General features: G+C 42.9%; 1 protein-coding gene across 2 annotated transcripts in view; it reads right to left on the minus strand.

The window, feature by feature from the left end:
* LOC140736658 (guanine nucleotide exchange factor VAV3) overlaps positions 1-24,947 on the minus strand; it is a 464,504-nt gene that overhangs the window by 106,166 nt on the left and 333,391 nt on the right. For both annotated transcript variants that reach the window (XM_073062466.1, XM_073062465.1), the window contains 2 exons: positions 2,534-2,556; positions 944-989 (listed from right to left, as the gene is read on the minus strand). In XM_073062466.1, the coding sequence (XP_072918567.1) occupies positions 944-989; positions 2,534-2,556 (69 nt within the window). The remainder of the gene's footprint in view (positions 1-943; positions 990-2,533; positions 2,557-24,947) is intronic.

The following is a 24,947-nucleotide window of genomic DNA, read 5'->3' on the forward strand; positions in this document are numbered from 1 at the left end:
ACTCCACACATATGGCTTGGGGTAAATCCACCCCCTCATGTGGCTCTCAGACTGCAGAAGATACATCCCTCCGACTCTTCATACTACTGATACATAAAGACACACTGATCTCCATTTTGGAAGTGTCCTCAGTCTCTGATACCACTTCCCAAGTTTCTTGCTGGATCTCAGACACAAGGAGACTTGAACTTTGGCAATCTACCATCTGTAGCCACTGTTTAGCGCTCAAGAGACATGGACAAAACATTTCACAAAACAGAATCTTTCTAGGAAGAGAAACTGTTCTAGTCCACTACCAAAATGATACTCGACACTCCAAAACCTTCTGATGGTCTCCAAACCTGTTCTTTTAGGCTTTTGCTGGAAATATTCCAAGTTTAAGAGAGAGAGTTTGTACAGTGTGAACTTCTCCCAGTATCGCCTCTCTCAAAGTATGACCTTCCCTTAGTACCGTCCCTCCCAGTGTGACTCTCCCTCAGTACTGCCCCTCCCACAGTGTGACTCTCCCTCAGTACCGTCCCTCCCAGTATGACCCTCCCTCAGTACCACCACTCCCACAGTGTGACTCTCCCTCAGTACTGTCCCTCCCAGTGTGACTTTCCCTCAGTACCACCCATCTCACAGTTTAACTCTCCATCAGTACCATCCTCCCACAGTGTGACCCTCCCTCAGTACCACCCTCCCACAGTGTGACCCTCCCTCAGTACCACCCTCCCACAGTGTGACCCTCCCACAGTACCATCCTCCCACAGTGTGACCCTCCCTCAGTACCACCCTCCCACAGTGTGACTCTCCCTCAGTACCATCCTCCCACAGTGTGACCCTCCCTCAGTACCACCCTCCCACAGTGTGACCCTCCCACAGTACCACCCCTCCCACAGTGTGACCCTCCCACAGTACTGCTCCTGCAGTGAATTGTTTCCTCCCTGAGAAATGCACTCACCCATGTCCAGTGGCCTATCTTGCTTCTTGTCTCCATTGAAGCAATTCTGTGTTAAAGATCAGGCAAATCAGTAATGGAACAGACTATTCAACCCCTTTGATCATGCAAGATTATTTTTCCATGCTGTCCTACTATCTTTCTCCCCAAGTGTTGTGTGTCCAACCCTCTCTCTGCCTTTACACATCCATGTTCTGCTGTTTTATTTTAGAGATACAGCATGGAACAGCCCTTATGGCCCTGCAAGGTTAGATATTTGCATTGTAGGGGAATTAAGGGTTATTGGGAAAAGGCAGGTAGGTAGAGATGAGTCCATGGCCAGATCACCCATGATCTTATTGAATGTCAGAGCAGGCTTGATGGGCCAGATGGCCTACTCCTGCTACTATTTCTTATGTTCTTATGTAACCTGTGCCGCCCAGCAACCCAATGATTTTAAACCTAGCTTAAATCATGGGGCAATTTACAATGACCAATTTACCCACTAATTGGTAAGTCTTTGGACTATGGGAGGAATCCAGAGCACCTGAGGAAAATCCACGTGCACATGGGATGAAATGTACAGACTTGCTTACAGAGGATGCAAGAATTGAATTCCGAACTCCAACGCTCTCAGCTGTAATAGCATTGCGCCAACCTTCTCATGTTTCTTGCAACAACCTTATATTTACTGAAACAGTTTGTGATCTTTCCACAGATTTATTTCTATGTTCCAAGGAATAAAGACTTAGCTTAGCTAATCTTTCCCTATAGCTCAGGACTCCTTGTAAATCCTTTCTGCACTCTTTCCACTGGTTAATGTCAAGTGATGTGATAAAGGCAGTGGGTGAAAAGCTAAATTCACACATACATACTTGCATACATAATCATACAAAGACACATGAACACATATGCACACCAGCATGCAAGGAAATCTTTGTGTGTGTAACACGCTGTAAAGTTTCACTGCTAATGTAACAGCTTCTCTGTAATGTTCCACTGCTAAGGTAATGGTTTCTCTGTAGCAGAAATATTTGGGTTATGAGTAGAGATAATGGGGCATGTTAGCCAATGAGTGGGATGTTGTTCTTTCTTGTGTGACTAGGAGCTGGGAATTCGTGGTCTTTTGCTAGGGAGAGATGAGGAGAGAAGACACGAATGGAGAGAGTTGGCAGACCGCCGGACAGAGTGGACTTGGAGTGAGGGTTCGAAGGTCAGCGACAATTGGAGGAGGTCGATGGTGGACGAACAGCCTTATCAGTGAGCTCCCACGTTGTGCATTAGACTGTTTCATGAGAATGGGCCCTTTTTCCTTTTTGTTTTCTTTATTAACCATATAGTCAAATTAAGAATTATAAAGCTCAATTGTTTAATCGCATATTGTGTACTGTTTGTTATCTTGTGGTACTGATTTGTAACAGGGGACACATCACACAGCATCCACCCAAATGAGATTTCTTAAGTTTGGCAGGGCAGGGGGCTATCATCCCCTATATTAAGCTGCTAGCCAAAGTGAGAGTTACTTGTATGAACACAGACACATAAGCTTGCAATACAAAAAGGTATATATATAGAAACACATGCATAATGTTAAAAAGCAGCATCAGAACTCACCGTATGTTTGCCTCTCCTGGGATCTGAAACAAGAAAAAATGTGGAATTACTAGGGTCCACAGCAGGCTTATGCTTCGGGCAATGGGGCTGGCAGCCACTGAAGTTGGAGCTTTACCTCTATTCCTCCCCAGCCACCTGGCTACTGACCCACTTAACAGAACAGGTAGTGATAGGGGACTCGATAGTTAGAGGTATAGATAGGAGGTTCTGTGGTTGTGACAGAGACTCCAGGATGGTTTGTTGCTTGAGGACTATAAAAAGTGCAAAAAATACTTAAGAAAGAAATCAGCAGGGCTAAAAGAAGACATGAGGTAGATTTGGCAGTCAAGGTGAAGGATAATCCAAAGAGTTTCTACAGGTATATTAAGAGCAAAAGGATAGTAAGGGATAAAATTGGTTCTCTTGAAAATCAGAATGGTCGGCTATGTATGGAACCAAAAGAAATGGGGGAGATCTTAAATGGGTTTATTGCATCTGTATTTACAAAGGAAACTGGCATGGAGACAATGGAAATAAGGCAAACAAGTAGTGAGGTCATGGAACCTATACAGATTGAAGAGGAAGAGGCACTTGCTATCTTGAGGCAAATCAGAGTAGATAAATCCCCAGGACCTGACAGGGTATTCCCTTGGACCTTCAAGGAGACTAGTGTTGAAATTGCAGGGGCCCATATAGATATATTTAAAATGTCGGTATCTACGGGTGAGGTGCCGGAGGATTGGAGGATATCTTATGTTGTTTCATTGTTTAAAAAAGGCTCTAAAAGTAATCTGGGAAATTATAGGCTGGTAATTATAGGCTGTAGAACAGAGTGATGTAGGAATAATGGTGCATAGTTCCCTGAAGTTGGAATCTCATGTTGATAGGGTGGTGAAGAAAGCTTTTGGTATGCTGGTCTTTATAAATCAGGGCATTGAGTATAGGAGTTGGGATGTAATGTTAAAATTATACAAGTCATTGGTAAGGCCAAATTTGGAGTATCATGTACAGTTCTGGTCACCGAATTATAGAAAAGATGTCAACAAATTAGAGAGAGTACAGAGGAGATTTACTAGAATGTTACCTGGGTTTCAGCACCTAAGTTACAGAGAAAAGTTGAACAAGTTAGATCTTTATTCTTTGGAGCGTAGAAGGTTGAGGAGGGACTTGATAGAGGTATTTAAAATTATGAGGGGGATAGATAGAGTTGACGTGGATAGGCTTTTTCCATTGAGAATAGGGGAGATTCAAACAAGAGGACATGAGTTGAGAGTTAAGGGGCAAAAGTTTAGGGGTAACACGAAGGGGAACTTCTTTACTCAGAGAGTGGTAGCTGTGTGGAACGAGCTTCCAGTAGAAGTGGTAGAGGCAGGTTCGATTTTGTTATTTAAAAAAAAATTGAATAGATATATGGACAGGAAAGGAATGGAGGGTTATGGGCTGAGTGCAGGTAGGTGGGACTAGGTGAGAGTAAGCGTTCAGCACGGACTAGAAGGGCTGAGATGGCCTGTTTCCGTGCTGTAATTGTTATATGGTTATATGGAAGGCAGTGAATGTTGTCTACATGGACTTCAGTAAGGCCTTTGACAAGGTCCCACATGGGAGGTTAGTTAGGAAGATTCAGTCGCTAGGTATACATGGTGAGGTAGTAAATTGGATTAGACATTGGCTCAATGGGACAAGTCAGAGAATGGTAGTGGAAGATTGCTTCTCTGAGTGGAGGCCTGTGACTAGTGGTGTACCACAGGGATCAGTGCTGGGTCCATTGTTATTTGTCATCTATAAAAAATTATCTGGATGATAATGTGGTAAATTGGATCAGCAAATTTGCTGATGATACAAAGACTGGAGGTGTAGTGGACAGTGAGGAAGGTTTTCAAAGCTTGCAGAGGGATTTGGACCAACTGGAAAAATGGGCTGAAAAATGGCAGATGGAGTTTAATATAGACAAGTGTGAGGTATTGCACTTTGGAAGGAAAAACCAAGGTAGAACATTCAAGGTAAATGGCAGGACACTGAGGAATGCAGTAGAACAGAGGGATTTGGGAATACAGATACAAAATTCCCTAAAAGTGGCGTCACAGGTAGATGGGGTAGTAAAGAGAGCTTTTGGTACACTGGCCTTTATAAATCAAAGTATATTGAGTTAAAGAGTTAGAATGTTATGGTTAGGTTGTATAAGGCATTGGTGAGGCCGAATTTGGAATATTGTGTGTAGCTTTGGTCACTGTATTATAGGAAGAATATTAATAAGGTTAAAAGAGTGCAGAGAAGGTTTACAAGGATGTTGCTGGGACTTGAGAAACTGTGTTACAGAGAAAGGTTGAATAGGTTAGGACTTCATTTCCTGGAGCGTAGAAGAATGAGGGGAGATTTGATAGAGGTATATAAAATTATGATGGGTATAGATAGAGTGAATGCAAGCAGGCTTTTTCCACTGAGTCTAGGGGAGAAAAAAAAACCAAATGACATGGATTAAGGGTGAAGGGGGGAAAGTTTAAAGGGAACATTGGGGGGGGCTTCTTCACACAGAGAGTGGTGGGAGTGTGGAACGAGCTGCCAGATGAAGTGGTAAATGCGGGCTCACTTTTAACACTTAAGAAAAACTTGGACAGGTACATGGATGACAGGTGTATGGAGGGATATGGTCCAGGTACAGGTCAGAATAAATGGTTTGGCACAGCCAAGAAGGGCCAAAAGGCCTGTTTTTGTGCTGTAATGTTCTATGGGTCTATGGTTCTATGGTTCTAACAGCAGAACCCTTAGCAAATCTACAAAGCTCCTCTGTCAGACCACCAGAGCTTATGAGACCAGCAGAACTCACCAGATCAGCGGAGCCTCATAGATACAGTGCTGATAAAAAGCATTCACGCACCCCCTGAAAGTTTTCATGTTTTATTGTTTTACAACATCGAACCGCAGTGAATTTAATTTGGCTTATTTTGACACGGATCAACAGAACGACTCTTTTGTGTCAAAATGAAAATAGATCTCTACAAGGTGATCAAAATTAATTTCAAATATAAAACATAAAATAGTTGATTGCATAAGTGTTCACCCCCTTTAATATGACACACCAGATCACTGGTTCAGCAAATTAGTTTTAGAAGTCACATAATCAGTTAAATGGAGATCACCTGTGTGCAGTCAAGGTGTTTCAATTGATTTGTAGCAACTCCACAGAGAGGTTATTGAAAAGTACAAGTTAGGAGATGGATACAAGAAAATTTCCAAAACACTGAATATTCCTTGGAGTACAGTTAAGTCAATCATCAAGAAATGTAAAGAATATGGCACAGTTGTAAACCTGCCTAGAGCAGACTGTCCTGAAATACTGAGTGACAAGAAGGGGACTCGTGAGGGAGGCCACTAAGCATCCTATGGCAACTCTGGGAGGAGTTAGAAGCTTCAGTGGCTGAGATGGGAGAGACTGTGCATACAACAACTGTCACAGCTTTATGAAAGAGTGGCAAAGGAAAAACCACTGTTGAAAAAAGCTCACATAAAATCTCAGCTAGAGTTTGCCAGAAGGTCAATTGACTCTGGTCAATTGGAAGAAGGTGATATGGTCTGACAAAACCAAAATTCAGCTTTTTGGCCATCAGACTAAATGCTATGTTTGGCATAAGCCAAACACCACACATCATCAAAAACACACCATCCCTACCATGAAGCATGACAGTGGCTGCATCGAGCTGTGGGGATGCTTCAATGCAGCAGGCCCTGGAAAGCATATGAAGGTAGAGGGTAAAATGAATGCAGCAAAATACAGGGAAATCCTGGAGGAAAACCTGATGCAGTCTGGAACAGAACTGTGACATGGGAGAAGATTTGTTTTCTAGCAAGACAATGACTCCAAGCATAAAGCCAAGGCTACATAGGAATGGTTTAAAAACAACAAAGTTAATGTTATTTACATGCCAAGTCAGAATCCAGACAATCCAATTGAGAATTTGGGTGTTTTTATACACCCCCAATAGTAAGAGAGACATCAAGGAGCAGATAGTTATTGCCCCTTTCCTGTTTCTGACTTCCACCCACAATGACTCAGTAAACAATCCCTCTGCAGCTGTGATATTATCCCTGAATAGCAATGCAACCTCTTTCGCCTCCCTCCCTGTCCTTTTTGAAACATCTAAAGCCCAGCACTCTAAGAAGCCATTCCTGCCCCTGAGACATCTAAGTCTGTAATTCTTCAGAGATGCAAAGAAATTTTTTTAGCCAGAGGGTGGTGAATCTGTGGAATTTGTTGCCATGGGCGGCAGTGTAAACCAAGTCATTGGGTGTATTTAAGGCAGAGATTGATAGGTGTCTGAGTAGCCAGGGCATCAAAGGTTATGGTGAGAAGGCGGGGAGTGGGACTAAATGGGAGAATGGATCAGCGCATGATAAAATGGCGGAACAGAATCGATGGGCCGAATTGCTGACATCTGCTCCTTTGTCTTATAGCCACAACATCATAGTTCCACGTATTGATCCATGCTCTAAGTTCACCTGCCTTGTTTATGACACTCTTTGCATTAAAATAAACACATCTCAAGCCATCAGGCTGAGTGCATCTTTGCTCTAACATCTGCTTATCCTTCCTCATAAACTCCCTACAAGCTATCAGGTACGACAAGAGAACACACATCAGAGTACATTAGTCTCTGCTTTGTTGTTTTGTACATTATTATTGCACATTGGTAAATTATTATTGGGTATATTATTCTGTACTTTATTATTTGTTAAATCTGAACACTGCTAAGTGTGTTTTTAAATGTTGCTACAGTAACAAAATAATTTCCCAAATTGGGATCAATAAAGTACTTATTATTATTAATATCCACCAGGTGAAAGAAAGATGTAGAAACAATAGGGTTATCATAGTGAGAGACTGTAACTTCCCTGGTATTGATTAAAACTTCCTTAATACAAAAGGTTTACAGGGGGTGAGACTTCTTCAGTGCATGGGCCCAGAGCCATCAAACACTCTTCATATGACAAGCCATTAAAACCTGAGATCATCTTTGTGAACCTTCTTTGAACCCTCTCAATTTCAGCACAGCCTTTCTAAGATAGGCTACCCAAAACTGCTTACAATGCTCCGTGAGGCCTCACCAGTGCTTTATAAAGCTTCAACATTACATCCTTGTTCTTATATTCTAGTCCTCTTGAAATGGATGCTAACATCGGATTTGCCGCCTTCATCACCGACTCAACCTGCAAATTAACCATTGGGGAATCCAAGTCTTCTTTCAACTCAGAGTTTTGAATTCCCTCTCCACTTAAAAAAATGGCTATGCTTTTAGTTCTTCTACCAAAGTGCATGACCATACATTTCCCAACACTGTATTCTATCTGCCACTTCTTTGCCCATGCTCCTAATCTGTCTAAGTCCTTCAGTACTCTCTTTGCTTCCTCAAAACTACCTGCCCCTCCACCCATCTTTGTATCAACTGCAAACATGGCCATAAAGCCATCATTCTGTAATCCATATCATTGACATACAATATAAAAAGAAGCAATCCCAACACAGAACCCTGTGGAATACCATGTCACCAGTAGCCAGAGAAAAGGCTCCCTTTATTCCCACTCAGCTGATGCTCTACCCATGTCAATATCTTTCCTGTAATACCATGGGCCCTTAACTTGTGAAGCAGCCTCATGTGCGACACTTTCTAAAAATGCAAGTACACAACATATGCCAATTCTCCTTTGTCTATCCTGTTTGTTATTACTTCAAAAAATTCTAACAGATTTGTCTGGCAAGATTATCATTTAAGGCCTTTTTATCATGGGCCTACAAGTACACCAAAACCACATCCCTAACAATCAACTTCATGATCTTCCCAGCCACTGAGGTCAGACTGCCTGGCCTATAATTTCCTTTCTTCTGCCTCCCTTCCTTCTTGAAGAGTGGAGTGACTTTTGCAATTTTCCAGAACTCTGGAACCATGCCCCAAGCAATTCATTCTTTAAAGATCATAACTAATGCCTTCACAATGTCTTCAGCCATTCATTCCAGAACCCTGGGGTGTATACCATTTGATCCAGGTTATTTATCTACCTTCAGACCTTTCAGACGTTTCCCAAGAACGTTCTCCCTAATAATGTCAACTTCACACACTTCTGCCCTGACACCTGCCACCATACTACTTGTGTCTTCTACAGCAAAGACTGATGCAAAATACTTATTCCATTCATCTGCCATTTCCTTGTCCCACATTACTACTTCTCCAGTGTCGTTTCCCAATGATCCACTATCTACTTTTGCCTCTCTTTTACACTTCATGTATCTGAAGAAACTTCTGGTATCCTCTTTCATACTCCATCTTTTCCTTATCTATGATTTTTTTAGTTGCCTTCTGTTGGTTTTTAGAAGCTTCCCAACCCTCAAACATCCCAATTATTTGTGCTCTATTACATGCCCTTTCTTTGGCTTTCATGTTGGCTTTGACTTCTCTTATTAGCCACGGTTCTGTCATCTTGCCTTAAGAATAATTTTTCCTCTTTGGGATGAATATATCCTGCAGATTCCGAATTGCTCCCAGAAATTTCAGCATTGCTGTGTTGCCATCATCTCAGCCAGTGTCCTTTTCCTATCAATATTGGCCAGCTACTCTGTCATGCCTCGGTAATTCCCTTTACTCCACTGTAATATTGATACATCCTTAGCTTCTCCACTGTAATATTGATACATCCTTAGCTTCTCCTTCTCAAATTTCAGGGTGAATTTAATCACAGTGTCAGAAGGTGTTGAATTATTCTGAATAGAGCTAAGGAACTTCAAGGGTAAAAACTCCCTGTGAGTTGTATACAGACCTCCAAATAGTAGTAAGGATGTGGCCTACAAATTATAATAGGAAATAGAAAATGCATGCTGAAAGGGCAAAATTACAATAGTCATGTGGGTCTTTAGATAGGTAGATTGAGAAAATCGGGTTGGTGCTGGATTACAGGAATGGGAATTTCTAGAGTGGCTACGAGAGGAGCTCATGATTGAGCCTACTAGAGGATCAGCCGTTCTGGATTCGCTGTTGTGCAGTGTACTAGAATTGATTAGAGAGCTGAAGGTAAATGAACCTTTTCAGCGTAAGTGATCATAATATGATTGACTACACCCTGAAGTTTGAGAAGCTGAAGTCAAATGCATCAGTATTGCAGTGGAATAAAGGAATTACAGAGCCAGAATTGATTAAGAACACTGGCAGGGATGATTACAGAACAGCAATGGTTGGAATTTCTGGAAGCAATTTGGAAGGCATAGGATATGTACATCCCAAAGAGAAAGGGGTATTCCAAAGGAAAGATGACACAATTGTGGCTAACAAGCAAGTCAAAGCTTGTTAAGCAGAATCATGTGTGGCACCTTGTCAAAGGTCTTCTGAAAATCCAAGTACACCTTGTCTATCTTGCTTATTACTTCTTCAAAGAATTTCAACAGATTTGTCAGGCAAGATTTTCCCTTAAGGAAACCATGCTGACTATGGCCTAGTACCCTGAGACCTCATCCTTAATAATTGACTCCAATATCTTCCCAAACACTGAGGTCAGATTAACTGATCTATAGTTCCCTTTCTTCTACTTCTTTCCCTACTGAAAGAGTGGAATGACATTTGCAATTTTCCAGCCTTCTGGAACCATTCCAGAATTTAGTGATTTTTTGAAAAGTCACCTCTTTCAGAACTCTGGGGTGTACACCATCTGGTCCAGGTGATCTGTCTACCTTCATACCATTCAGTTAACCAAGAAATTGCTATCTAGTTATGCTAATTTCACACACTTTTTGCCCCTTGACACCTGGAATTTCCACCATACTGCTAGTGTCTTCCACAGTGAAGACTGATACAAAATACTTGTTCAGTTTATCTGCTATTATGTTGCCCCCATTATACCTCTCCAGCATTGTTTTCCAGTGGTCTAATATCCAATCTCTCCTCTCTTTTACACTTTATGTATTTGAAAAATCTTTTGATATCCTCCTTAATATTATTGGCTATCTTACTTTCATGGAGAGAATGTTTGCTATGGTGGAAAAGTCTAAGACCAAAGGGCACAGTCTCAGAATAGAAGGGTGTCCTTTTAGAACAGAGTTGAGGAGGAATTTCTTAGGCAAAGAGTGGTGAATCTGTGCATTTCTTTGCCACAGGCAGCTGTGGAGGCCAAGTCTTTATGTATATTTATGGCAGCGGTTGATATAGTCTTGACTGGTCAGATCACGAAGGGATATGGGGAGAAGGCAGAATACTGGGGCTGAGAGGATCAGCCATGATGAAATGGCAAAACAGAGTTGATGGGCCAAATGGTCTAATTTTTGTCCTATATCCTGTGGTCATATAACTTTAAATTCACCGGTGTTATAATTTCAAAATATCTGTCCTGAGTCCAGCATGTAACTGCCACTATAAAGAAGGCAACCCAGCATTTCTACTTAGAAGCTTGCGAAGATTCAGCATATCATCTAAAATTCTGACAGCCTGTGGAGAGTATATTGACTGATTGTATCAAGGCCTGGTGTAGAAACACCACTGCCCACCAATAGAAAATCCAACAAAAAGTAGTGGATACAGCCCATTGAATGACAGGTAAAGCCCTTCCCACTATTGAGCACATCCACAAGGAGTACTGTTGAAAAGAGCAGTATCTATTGTCAAGGACCCCCATCATCCAGGCCATCTCTTTTCTCACTGCTGCCATCAGATAGGAGGTACAGGAGCCTTAGGTCCCACAGATCCAGGTTCAGCAATAGTTATTACCTCTCAACCAACAGGCTCCTGAACCAAAGTGAGTAACTTCACTCATCCCAACACTGAAATTATTCCAAAACCTATAGACATGTTTACATGTTCTTAGTATTTATTATTTATTTATTATTCTTTAGTTTTTTTCTTTTTTGTGTAATGCCCTGGCTCATATTCTTACTGTTATGCTGTATGTATTTTATTTTGTGCTGTTCTGTATTTTAGAAACATAGAAAACCTACAGTACAATACAGGCCCTTTGGTCCATAAAGTTGTGCCGAACATGTCCCTACCTTAGAAATTACTAGGCCATAGCCCTCTATTTTTCTAAGCTCCGTGTACCTATCCAAAAGTCTCTTAAAAGACCCTATTGTATCCGCTTCCACCACCGTTGCTGGCAGCCCATTCCACACACTCACCACTCTCTGAGTAAAAAACTTAACCCTGACATCTCCTCTGTACCTACTCCCCAGCACCTTAAACCTGTGTCCTCTTGTAGCAACCATTTCAGCTTTGGGAAAAAGCCTCTGACTATCCACATGATCAAAGCCTCTCATCATCTTATACACCTTTATCAGGTCACCCCTCATCCCCCTTCGCTCCAAGGAGAAAAGGCTGAGTTCACTCAACCTATTCTCATAAGGCATGCTCCCCAATTCAGGTAACATCCTTGTAAATCTCCCTGTAAATCTTTTATTTGGCAGTTATGTGAGACAGACTTATTTTCAGCTTATGTTTGGGTTATTGTTGAAGATAAGAGATGAGGAGAAATGTGGGCCATCCAGTTAGGATGGTTGAATTGAAGGGGAGGTTTCTCTGGTGAGGGTCACTAAGGTTGATTTGGGGAGGTTTTTTGTTCGAGAGGAGATGAAGAGGGAAGATACTGGAGGGAAGAGGTCGTAGGATTTGACCCAGAGTGGGACCGTGACTCAATGAAGCCCGGGGTGAGATCAATTAAGGTTCGGACACTTGGGGAACTGTGACTTCTTCAGTACACATTAGACTGTTTCATTAAAATGGGCCTTATTTTTGTTCTTTCTCTACTAATCCTTTAGTCAAATTAAGAATTATAAAGGTAAATCTTTTAATCATATACGGTGTACTGTCTGTTATTTCATGGCATTATTTTGTAACAGGATAGCATTGGGGTGGCATGACATCTCAATCTCACAAGTTTGGTGGCACTGTCTTCCCTAAACTTATGCAGCCAAGGAAACCAGGGTATTTCATTTGTATTTGCTCAATTTGTTACTTGTTCATCTTTGTGTGTCATTTTTCATTGATTCTATTATTTCTTTGTATTTACTATGAATATCTGCAAGAAAATGAAACTCGGTAGTATATGCTGACATATGTACTTTGACAATAAATTTACTTTGAACTTTTTAAACAGTTCTTGAAACTGTGTGAGGAAAGTCCAACAAGAGGAGGAAACATACTGGACCCGGTTCTGAGAAATAAGCCAGGCAAAATGACAGACCCGAGAGTGGGTGAATATTCTGAGAAGAGTGACTACAGCCTTTGCTTAAAAGAGGTGGCTCTCAGGACTCATTTGGTTCACTTTACAGGAATTTAAAAGAGGTAAGTCAGCTAATTATCAGTTAATAGGTGATTGGCCTAAGTAACTAATTATTATCAACCATCATATTGATCGGAGTACTGCGCAGACGCAATAGAAGTGCTCCTGTGTAAGTCTGGTGAAGAGCTTTAAAGCAGGAAGTTTTTCCAATAGGAGTCATTGATTGGAGTACTGTGCACACACAATAGAAACATTCCCACACAGGTCCGGCAGAGAGCTTTAAAAACCCCAGTCTCTATAAAAAAGGGGTACCATCTAGCAGAACAGTCATCATGGGAGTGGTCACTGTCGGAATAGCCTGAGGAAGACTAATAAGGCTTTGGATCAAGAAGGCTTTGGTGAGAACAGGTGGAGGAAAGGTAAATAGGTGAGTTTATTCTTTATTTCTTACTTCTTTATTCAATTCTTGAGAGAATTGGGGTATGTCTACTGAGCCAGTGTTCTTCTGGGTTGCAGATGTGGGATTTCCTGGAGAAATCTTTTGGAAGAGGACAGCGAGGCTGAGAAGAAGTGCGGCGGCGGCCATTTTCAAATTGCTTCTCAGATCGGAGTTCTGAGAGGCGGGACTGCGCAGGCGCGTGAAGGAGGCCTGGGAAGGAGGGAAGATATAAAAAGAACGCAGCCTTAAGCAGCGGGCAGCTTCGTTTGCGGGCAGCAGAGTGAGTCGGGAGCAGAGTGTAGGGCTTGGGCTCAGAGGGCTTAGGCGGAAGAGGGCACAGTAGGCTTATCTTTTAGTTCTTGTTATTTTCAGTTATTCGGGAGGTATGAGTGTGAGGGCAGCTTGTTGTTCTCGGTGTCGGATGTGGGAGATCCTGGAGTCTCCGAGCCTCCCGGACGTCCACATCTGCGCCAGGTGCGCCGAACTGCAGCTCCTGAGGGACTGAATTAGGGAACTGGAGCTGCAGCTCGATGACCTTCGCCTGGTCAGGGAGAGTGAGGAGGTGATAGAGAGGAGTTACAGGCAGGTGGTCACTCCGGGGCCACGGGAGGCAGATAGGTGGGTCACGATCAGGAAGGGGAAGGGGCAGGTACTAGAGAGTACCCCAGTGGCTGTACCCCTTGACAATAAGTACTCATGTTTGAGTACTGTTGGGGGGGACAGCCTACCTGGAGGAAGTGACAGTGGCCGGGCCTCCGGCACAGAGGACGGCCCTGTAGCTCAGAAGGGTAGGGATAGAAGAAAGAGGACCATAGTAATAGGGGACTCGATAGTCAGGGGTTCAGACAGGCGGTTCTGTGGAGGTGATCGGGAGTCCCGGATGGTAGTTTGCCTCCCTGGTGCCAGGGTCCGGGACGTTTCTGATCGCGTCCAAGATATCCTGAAGTGGGAGGGTGAGGAGCCAGAGGTCGTGGTACATGTAGGTACCAATGACATAGGTAGGAAAGGGGAAGAGGTCCTGAAACGAGAGTATAGGGAGTTAGGAAGGCAGTTAAGAAGAAGGACCGCAAAGGTAGTAATCTCGGGATTACTGCCTGTACCACGCGACAGTGAGAGTAGGAATGGAATTAGGTGGAGGATGAATGCGTGGTTGAGGGATTGGAGCAGGGGGCAGGGATTCAAGTTTCTGGATCATTGGGACCTCTTCTGGGGCAGGCGTGACCTGTTCAAGAAGGACGGGTTACACTTGAATCCTGGGGGGACCAATATCCTAGCGGGGAGGTTTGCTAGGGCTACGGGGCAGACTTTAAACTAGTAAGATGGGGGGGCGGAAATCAATTTGAGGAAACTATGGGAGAGGAGGTTAGTTCACCAGTAGAGCAAGTAAGTAGACCGTGTGTGAGGGAGGACAGGCAGGTGATGGAGGAGGGATGCGCTCAGCCCGAAGTTGTAGGGGAGAAGAAAGAAAAGGATAATAAATTTGAATGCATTGCTAGGGATGAAAAGAGAGGAGGAGGTGGAGAGTATCTTAAATGTATCTATTTTAATGCTAGGAGCATTGTAAGAAAGGTGGATGAGCTTAAAGTGTGGATTGATACATGGAATTATGATGTTGTAGCTATTAGTGAAACATGGTTGCAGGAAGGGTGTGATTGGCAACTAAATATTCCTGGATTTAGTTGCTTCAGGTGTGATAGAGTAGGAGGGGCCAGAGGAGGAGGTGTTGCATTGCTTGTCCGAGAAAATCTTATGGCGGTGCTTTGGAAGGATAGATTACAGAGCTCCTCTAGGGAGGCTATTTGGGTGGAATTGAGGAATGGGAAAGGTGTAGTAACACTGATAGGAGTGTATTATAGGCCACCTAATGGGGAGCGTGAGTTGGAAGAGCAAATGTGTAAGGAGATAGCAGATATTTGTAGTAAACACAAGGTGGTGATTGTGGGAGATTTTAATTTTCCACACATAGATTGGGAAGCTCATTCTGTAAAAGGGCTGGATGGTTTAGAGTTTGTGAAATGTGTGCAGGATAGCTTTTTGCAACAATACATAGAAGTACCGACTAGAGATGGGGCAGTGTTGGATCTCCTGTTAGGGAATGCGATAGGTCAGCTGACAGATGTATGTGTTGGGGAGCACTTCGGGTCCAGTGATCACAATAGCATTAGCTTCAATATAATTATGGAGAAGGACAGGACTGGACCTAGAGTTGAGATTTTTGATTGGAGAAAGGCTAACTTTGAGGAGATGCGCAGGGATTTAGAGAGAGTGGAATGGGTCAAGTTGTTTTATGGGAAGGATGTAATAGAGAAATGGAGGTCATTTAAGGGTGAAATTATGAGGGTACAGAATCTTTATGTTCCTGTTCGGTTGAAAGGAAAGATTAAAGGTTTGAAAGCGCCATGGTTTTCAAGGGATATTAGAAACTTGGTTCGAAAAAAGAGGGATGTCTACAATAGATATAGGCAGCATGGAGTAAAGGAATTGCTCGAGGAATATAAAGAATGTAAAAGGAAACTTAAGAAGGAGATTAGAAAAGCTAAAAGAAGTTACGAGTTTGGTTTGGCAAATAAGGTGGAAGTAAATCCGAAAGGCTTCTACAGTTATATTAAAAGCAAGAGGATAGTGAGGGATAAAATTGGTCCCTTAGAGAATCAGGGTGGTCAGCTATGTGTGGAGCCGAGGGAGATGGGAGAGATTTTGAACGATTTCTTCTCTTCGGTATTCACTAAGGAGAAGGATATCGAATGGTGTAAGGTGTGGGAAACAAGTAAGGAAGTTATGGAACCTATGACAATTAAAGAGGTGGAAGTACTGGCGCTTTTAAGAAATTTAAAAGTGGATAAATCTCCGGGTCCTGACCGGATATTCCCCAGGACCTTGAGGGAAGTTTGTATAGAGATAGCAGGAGCTCTGACGGAGATCTTTCAGATGTCATTAGAAACAGGGATTGTGCCGGAGGATTGGCGTATTGCTCATGTGGTTCCATTGTTTAAAAAGGGTTCTAGAAGTAAGCCTGGCAATTATAGACCTGTCAGTTTGACATCAGTGGTGGGTAAATTAATGGAAAGTATTCTTAGAGATAGTATTTATAATTATCTGGATAGACAGGATCTGATTAGGAGTAGCCAGCATGGATTTGTGCGTGGAAGGTCATGTTTGACAAACCTTATTGAATTTTTTGAAGTAGTTACGAGGAATGTTGACGAGGGTAAGGCAGTGGATGTAGTCTATATGGACTTCAGCAAGGCCTTTGACAAAGTTCCACATGGAAGGTTAGTTAAGAAGGTTCAGTCGTTAGGTATTAGTGCTGGAGTAATAAAATGGATTCAACAGTGGCTAGATGGGAGATGCCAGAGAGTAGTGGTGGATAATTGTTTATCGGGATGGAGGCCGGTGACTAGCGGGGTGCCTCAGGGATCTGTTTTGGGCCCAATGTTGTTTGTAATATACATAAATGATCTGGATGATGGGGTGGTAAATTGGATTAGTAAGTATGCTGATGATACTAAGGTAGGAGGTGTTGTGGATAATGAGGTGGGTTTTCAAAGCTTGCAGGGAGATTTATGCCGGTTAGAAGAATGGGCTGAACGTTGGCAGATGGAGTTTAATGCTGAGAAGTGTGAGGTTCTACATTTTGGCAGGAATAATCCAAATAGAACATACAGGGTAAATGGTAGGGCATTGAGGAATGCAGTGGAACAGAGAGATCTAGGAATAACAGTGCATAGTTCCCTGAAGGTGGAGTCTCATGTAGATAGGGTGGTGAAGAAGGCTTTTGGAACGCTGGCCTTTATAAATCAGAGCATTGAGTACAGAAGTTGGGATGTAATGTTAAAATTGTACAAGGCATTGGTAAGGCCAAATTTGGAATATTGTGTACAGTTCTGGTCACCGAATTATAGGAAAGATATCAATAAATTAGAGAGAGTGCAGAGACGATTTACTAGGATGTTACCAGGGTTTCAGCACTTAAGTTACAGAGAAAGGTTGAACAAGTTAGGTCTCTATTCATTGGAGCGTAGAAGGTTGAGGGGGGATTTGATCGAGGTATTTAAAATGTTGAGAGGGATAGATAGAGTTGACGTGAATAGGCTGTTTCCATTGAGAGTAGGGGAGATTCAAACGAGAGGACATGATTTGAGAGTTAGGGGGCAAAAGTTTAAGGGAAACACGAGGGGGTATTTCTTTACTCAGAGAGTGATAGCTGTGTGGAATGAGCTTCCTGTAGAAGTAGTAGAGGCCAGATCAGTTGTGTCATTTAAGGTAAAATTGGATAGGTATATGGATAGGAAAGGAGTGGAGGGTTATGGGCTGAGTGCGGGTAGGTGGGACTAGGTGAGATTAAGAGTTCGGCACGGACTAGGAGGGCCGGAATGGCCTGTTTCCGTGCTGTGATTGTTATATGGTTATATGGTTAATACCAGCCTTCCTGATGGCCACACCTGCACCAGGTTTGGAAACTGGAGCTGCAGCTTGATGGCCTTTGGCTTGTTAGGGAAAGTGAAGAGGTGATAGACAGGAGCTACAGGGAGGTAGTCAAGGCTACAGGAGACAGATACATGGGTGACTGTCAGGAGAGAGAAGGGGGAACATCAGATAGTGGAGAGCACCCCTGTGGCCGTTCTTCTCAACAATAAGTACTCCATTTTGAGTACTGTTGACTAGGGGTGGGGGTGGGGGCGGGGGCGTGAGCGCCCTACCTGGGGGAAGCAACAGCGGCCATACCTCTGGCACTGAGTCTGGCCCAGTGGCTCACAAGGGTAGGGAACTGAAAAGGAAAGCAGCAGTAATAGGGGACTCTGTTGTCACGAGGACAGATAGCTGATTGTGTGGATGCGAAAAGGAAACACGGATGGTAGTTTGCCTCCCAGGTATGAGGTTCTGTAATATTTCTGAACATGTCCACAATATCCTGAAAAGGAAGGGTGAGCAGCCAGAAGCTGTGGCACATATTGGTGTCAATGACATAGGTAGAAAAAGGGAGTACCCAAAAAAAGAATACAGAGTGTTAGAAAGGAAGTTGAGAAGCAGGACCTCAAGGGTAGTAATCTCGGGTTTGCTGCCTGTGCCACGTGACAGTGAGGATAGAAATAGAATGAGGTAGCAGATAAATACTAGGATGAAGAATTGGAGCAGTGGGCAGGGATTCAGATTTCAGGATATTTGGGGCCTCATCTGGGGCAGGTGTGACCTGTACAAAAGGGACGGGTTGCACTTGAATCTGAGGGGGACTCAGATTGAGGGCAGGTTTACTAGCACTGTTAGGAGTGGTTTAAACTAATATCGCAAGGGGATAGGAGCTAAGGATGAGCCAGCAGGTTTACAAGTATATGTGTGTAACATGAATGTAAGGAAGGGCAAGCCAATGACTGGGTACAACGCAGACAGAACAAAGAGGCAAATTGTACCACAGAGGCTAAATTCATAAGTGCGAAGAATGCTGGAATGAAGGTGCTGTATTTAAATGCGTGTAGCATTCAGAATAAGGTGGATGAACTCCTGACACAATCAGAGATTGGTCATTATGATGTTGTGGGCATCACTAATTCATGGCTGAAAGAAGGCTATAGTTGGGAGCTTAACATCAAAGGATATACTTTGTATTGAAAGAACTGGCAGAATGGCATTGGCGCTGGAGTGGCTCTGTTGGTTAGAAATGGAATTACAACTTTAGAAAGAGGTAAGAGAATGTTGATTCTTTGTGGGTAGAGTTAAGAAACTGCAAAGATAAAAAAAACATTATGGGACTCATATATAGGCCTCCAAGTAGTAACCAAGATGTGGGGTTGAGATTGCAAAGGGAGTTGGAAAAGGCATGTAATAAGGGCAATTATAATGTGGGACTTTAATAAGCAAGGGGATTGGAAAAATCAGGTTGGTGTCAGTTCGCAAGAGAGGGAATTTGTTGAATGCTTATGATATGACCTTTTAGAGCAGCTTGTGCAGATCTCATCAGGGAGCTTAATGTAAAGGAACCTTTGGGGGTAGGAAGGATGTGGAAACCATAGAAAGGGTGCAACGGAGATTTACAAGGATGTTGCCTGGATTGGGGAGCATGCCTTATGAGAATAGGCTGAGTGAACTTGGCCTTTTTTCCTTGGAGTGACGGAAGATGAGAGGTGACCTGATAGAGATGTATAAGACGATGAGAGGCATTGATTGTATGACTAGTCAGAGGCTTTTTCCCAGGGCTGAAATGGCTAGCATGAGAGGTTACAGTTTTAAGGTGCTTGGAAGTAGGTACAAAAGAGATGTCAGGGGTAAGTTTTTCACACAAAGTGTGGTGGGTGTGTGGAATGGGCTGCCAGCGACAGTGGTGGAGGAGGATACGATAGGGTCTTTTAAGAGACTCCTGGACAGGTACATGGAGCACAGAAAAATAGAGGGCTATGGGTAACCCTAGTAATTTCTAAGGTAAGGTCATGTTAGGCAGAGCTTTGTGGGCCGAAGGGCCTATATTATGCTGTAGATTTTCTATATTTCTAGGTAATGATCATAATATGATTGAATTCATACTGCAATTTGAGATGGGGAAGCATAAGTCACATCTATCAGAATTGCTATGGAATAAAGGGAATTAGATGTTAAGACATAGGAGCAGAATCAAGTCTTTTGGCCCATCGAGTCTGCTCTGCTATTCAATCATGGCTGATCCTTCTTTCCTCCCTCAACCCCAGTTTCTTGGCTTTCTTTATATAGCCTTTGTTGACATGTCCATTCAAGAACCTAACAATCCCTGCCTTAAAACACCCAATGACCTGGTCTCCACAGCTGCCTGTGGAAACAAATTTCACAAATTCACCATCATCTGGCTAAAGAAATTTCTCCGTATCTCTATTTTAAATGGATGCCCCTCTATCCTGAGGCTGTGCCCTCTTGTCCTAGACTCCCCCACCATGGGAAACATCCTTTCCACATCTACTCTGTTTAGGCCTTTAAACATTTGAAAGGTTTTAATGAGATCCCCCCTCATCCTTCTAAATTCCAGTGAGTACAGACCCAGAGACATCAAATGTTCCTCATATGATAACCCTTTCATTCCCAGAATCATGCTTGTGAAATGCCTCTGGACCTTCTCCAATGCAAGCACATCTTTTCTCAGATGGGGAGCCCAATACTGTTCACAATACACAAGGTGAAAATAATCTACATATTTGTTTCTACTACCAAAGTGATTAACCATTAATTTTCCAACATTGTATTTCATTTTCCACTTTCTTGCCCATTCTCCTAATCTGTAAAAGTACTTCTGCAGTCTACTTGTTTTCTCAACACTACCTGCCCCTCCACTCATCTTCATTATCATCTGCAAACTTGGCAACAAAGTCATTTATTCCATCATCTAAATCATTGATACACAGCATAAAAAGAAGCAGCCCAACACTGACCCTGGATTTAGAAGGATGCGAGGGGATCTGACTGAAACATATAAGATTATTAAGGGATTGGACATGCTGGAGGTAGGAAGCATGTTCCCGCTGATGGGTGAGTCCAGAACTAGAGGCCACAGTTTAGGAATAAGGGGTAGGCCATTTAGAACAGAGATGCGGAAAAACTTTTTCACCCAGAGAGTGGTGGATATGTGGAATGCTCTGCCCCAGAAGGCAGTGGAGGCCAAGTCTCTGGATGCTTTCAAGAGAGAGTTAGATAGAGCTCTTATAGATAACGGGGTCAAGGGATATGGGGAGAGGGCAGGAACAGGGTACTGATTGTGTATGATCAGCCATGATCACAGTGAATGGTGGTGCTGGCTAGAAGGGCCAAATGGCCTATTCCTGCACCTATTGTCTATTGACCCCTGCGGAACACCACTAGTTACTGGCAGCCAACCAGACAAGGATCCTCTTATTGCCACTTACTGCCTCCTACCAATCGGCCAATGCTTTAAGCATGTTAGTAACTTTCCTGTAATGCCATGTAATCTTAAATTGGAAAGCAGCCTCATGTGAGGCATCTTGTCAAAGGCCTTCTGAAAGTCAAAATATACAACAACCACCGCATCCCCTTTATCTATCCTACTTGTAATCTCATCAATGATATCCAACAGGCTCGTCAGGCAAGATTTTCCCTAAAGGAAACTATGATGACTTTGTTGTATCTTGTCCTGTGTCACCAAGTACTGCATCACTTCATCCTTAACAATTAACTCTAACATCTTCGCAACATCTTCTTAACCATGAGGATCAGGCTAATTGGTCTATAATTTCCTTTCTGCTGCCTTCCTCCTTTCTTAAAGAATGGAGTAACATTTGCAATTTTCCAGTCCTCTGGCACCATGCCAGAGTCCAATGATTTTTGAAAGATCATTTCTAATACCACTGCAATCTCTAACGCTACCTCTTTCAGAACCCTAGGGTACAGTTCATCTGGTCACAGTGACTTATGTACCCTTAGGTCTTTCAGCTATTTGAGTACATTCTCTTTTGTAACAATAACTGCACCCACTTCTCTTTCTTTTTTTTTTGACACACTACAACATCAGGCATACTGCTAGCGTCTTCCACAGTGAAGACAATGCAAAATACTCATTTAGTTCATCAGCCATCTCCTTGTCCTCTGTTATTATTTCTCTTGCCTCATTTTCTAGTGGTCCTATATCCACTTTCATTTCTCTTTTATTTTTAACATACTTGATAAAACTTTTACTATCCACTTTGATATTATTTACTAGCTTGCTTTCATATTTCATTTTTTCTCTTTCAATGTTTTTTAGTTGCTCTCTGTTGGTTTTTAAAAACATCCCAATCCTCTTTCTTCCCACTAATTTTTGCTTTGTTGTATGCCCTTTTGTTTTCTTTTACAATAGCTTTGACTTCCCTTGTCAGCCATGGTTGTATTATTTTAGCATTTGAGTATTTCTTCATTTTTGGAATACACATATCCTGCAGCTTCCTCATTTTTACCAGAAATGCATGCCTTTGCTGCTCTACTGACATCCCTGACATCAGCTCCTTCCAATCTACTTTGGCCAATTCCTTTCTCATACCACTTTTATTTCCCTTACTCCACTGAAATACTGGTACATCAGACTTTACTTTTTCCCTGTCAAATGTGAAGTTGAACACAATCATATTGTGATCACTGGTTTCTAAGTGTTCTTTTACCTTAAACTCCCTAACTGCCTCCAGTTCATTACATAACATCCAATCCAGTATAGCTGATCCCCTAGTAGGCTCAACGACAAACTGCTCCAAAAAACTATCTCTCAGGCATTCAACAAACTCTCTCCTTTGAGATCCATTACCAATTTGAGTTTCCCAATCAATCTGCATGTTAAAATCTCCCATGACTACCATAACATTGCCCTTTTGACTCACCTTTTCTACTTCCTGTTGTAACCTATGGACAACCTCCCAGCAACTGTTGGGAGGCCTGTACTGTATATAACTGCCATCAACGTCCTTTTACCCTTGCAGTTTCTTAACTCAGTCCACAAGGATTCAACATCTTCTGATCATATGTCACATCTTTCTACTGATTTGATGCCAGTAGAGCCACACCACCCCCTTTGCTTCCTTCCCTATCCCTCTTATGTAACGTGTAACCTTGGACATCCAGCTCCCAATGACAGCCATCCTTCAGCCATGATTCAGTGATGGTCACAACATCATACCTGGCAATCTGTAATAGTGCAACAAGATCATCCACCTTATTTCTTATACTACGTGCATTTAGATACAACACCTTGAGTACCATAGTTGCTATCCTTTCTGATTCTGTATCCCTAACCATTTGATACTCTGCCTGTTGACTGCACCTAAGTCCCATCAGCTACCTGCCCTTCTAGACAATCTGCATGCTATCTTTACTTTTTTAACATCCGGCCTTCCCTGAGTCCCTTCACTCCGGTTCCCACCTCCCTGCCAATTTAGTTGAAACCCTCCCCAACATCTCTAACAAACCTGCCCATGAGAATATTAGTCTCCCTCAGGTTCAGGTACAACCCGTTCTTTTTGTATAGGTCATACCTTGCCCAGAAGAGATCCCAATAATCCTAGACCATGAAGCCATGAATCCTGCTTCTCAGCTTTCTACCTAGCTCTCTGAATTCTCTCTTCAGGTCCTCATTGCTTCTCCTTCCTTTGTCATTGGTACCAATATGTACCAAGATATCTGGCTGCTCTCTCTCCCGCTTTAAAATGCCGTGGACGTGATCCAAGATGTCACTGACCCTGGCACCTGGGAGGCAACATACCAACCATGTGTCCCTTTCATGTCCACAGAATCTCCTGTCTGCTCCTCTGTCTATTGAGTTCTGTATCACTACCATTCCCTTCTTCTCTCTCTTTACCTTCTTCACCAAGGACCCATAATCAGTGCCAGTGACCTGGTCTCCATGGCATTCCCTTGCTAGATCATCCCCCACAGCAGTATCCAAAATGGATACTTATTTTTAAGGAGAATGCCCACAGGGGTGCTCTGCACTAACTGCCTATTCACATTTACACTTCTCCTGATAGTCACCCAGCTACTTGCCTCCTGCAACTTTGGGGTGACTACTTCTGTATAACTCTGATCAATGATCTCCTGACTTTCCGATATAGGCCAAAGGTCATCCAAATACTGCTGCAGATCCCTAACACAGTCTTCAGGGAGATGCAGTTGGATGCATCATGGAGATGTGGCTTGCTGGGAGACTCGGGGTCTCCCAGGACTCCAACATCCAGCATGAAGAGCACACAATGTCCATTTACTACACTAAATGAGAGAGAAAAATGGAGGAACCTCAACAGAAACTTGCCCAGAGCCAACACCTCTTCTGAGCCGAAGCCTCTTGTGAGCTAAAGCCTGACACTCCTACTCTCACCACTAGCCTACTCCCAACAATGGCCCTCTGCTTGTCCATTAAGTACTTTTATTTAATTTGCTGTACTCTGCTCCCTCTGCTGAATCGGCCTCTGAAATGTCCAAATGCCTGTGAAGCTCTTCTTTTAAACAGGTGTTGACGACCTGTGAGAAACCTCATAGCTATGTGCTGCTCCCTCGCTGATTGGGCCTCCGGAAATTATGGAGGCATGAGAGAGGAGCTTGCCCAGGTGGATTGGAGTAGGATATGGCGGGAATGACAGCAGAGCAGAGCTGGCTGAAGTTTCTGGGAAGAGAGGTTAAGGACTGCATAAAAGCCAAGGAAAGGGCATATAAGATAGCAAAAGTGAGTGAGAACTTGGATGATTGAGAAGCTTTTAAAATCCAACAAAAACGAAACTAAAAAAATTATAAGAAGGAGAAAAAATGAAATATGAGAGCAAACTAGCCAATAATATAAACCAGGATACTACAAGCTTTTTCAGTTATATGCAGAGTAAAAGGGAGGTGAGAGTTGATATTGAACCACTAGAAAATGATGCTGGTGAGGTAGTCATGGGGGGCAAAGAAATGGCAGATGAACTTAATGGGTTCTTTGTATCTGTGTTCACTCTGGAAGACACTAGCAGTGTGCCAGAGGTCCATGAGTGTCAGGGAGCAGGAGTGAGTACCATTGCTATTACAAAGGAAAAAGTGCTAGGAAAACAGAAAGGTCTTAAGGAGGATAAGTCATCTGGACCATATGGACTACATCCTAGAGTCCTGAGAGAGGTTACCTGAAGAAATAATGGATGCTTTGGTCATGATCTTTCAAGAATCACTTGATTCTGGCATAGTGCCAGAGGACTGGAAGATTGAAAACGTTACCCTCCTCTTTAAGAAAGGAGGAAAGCAAAAGAAAAGAAATTTATAGGCTTGTTAAACTAGCCCTCAGTGGTTGGGAAGGTG

This window comes from Hemitrygon akajei, chromosome 12 (genome assembly GCF_048418815.1).
Source record: "Hemitrygon akajei chromosome 12, sHemAka1.3, whole genome shotgun sequence".
In the NCBI taxonomy this organism is placed as follows: Eukaryota; Metazoa; Chordata; class Chondrichthyes; order Myliobatiformes; family Dasyatidae; genus Hemitrygon; species Hemitrygon akajei.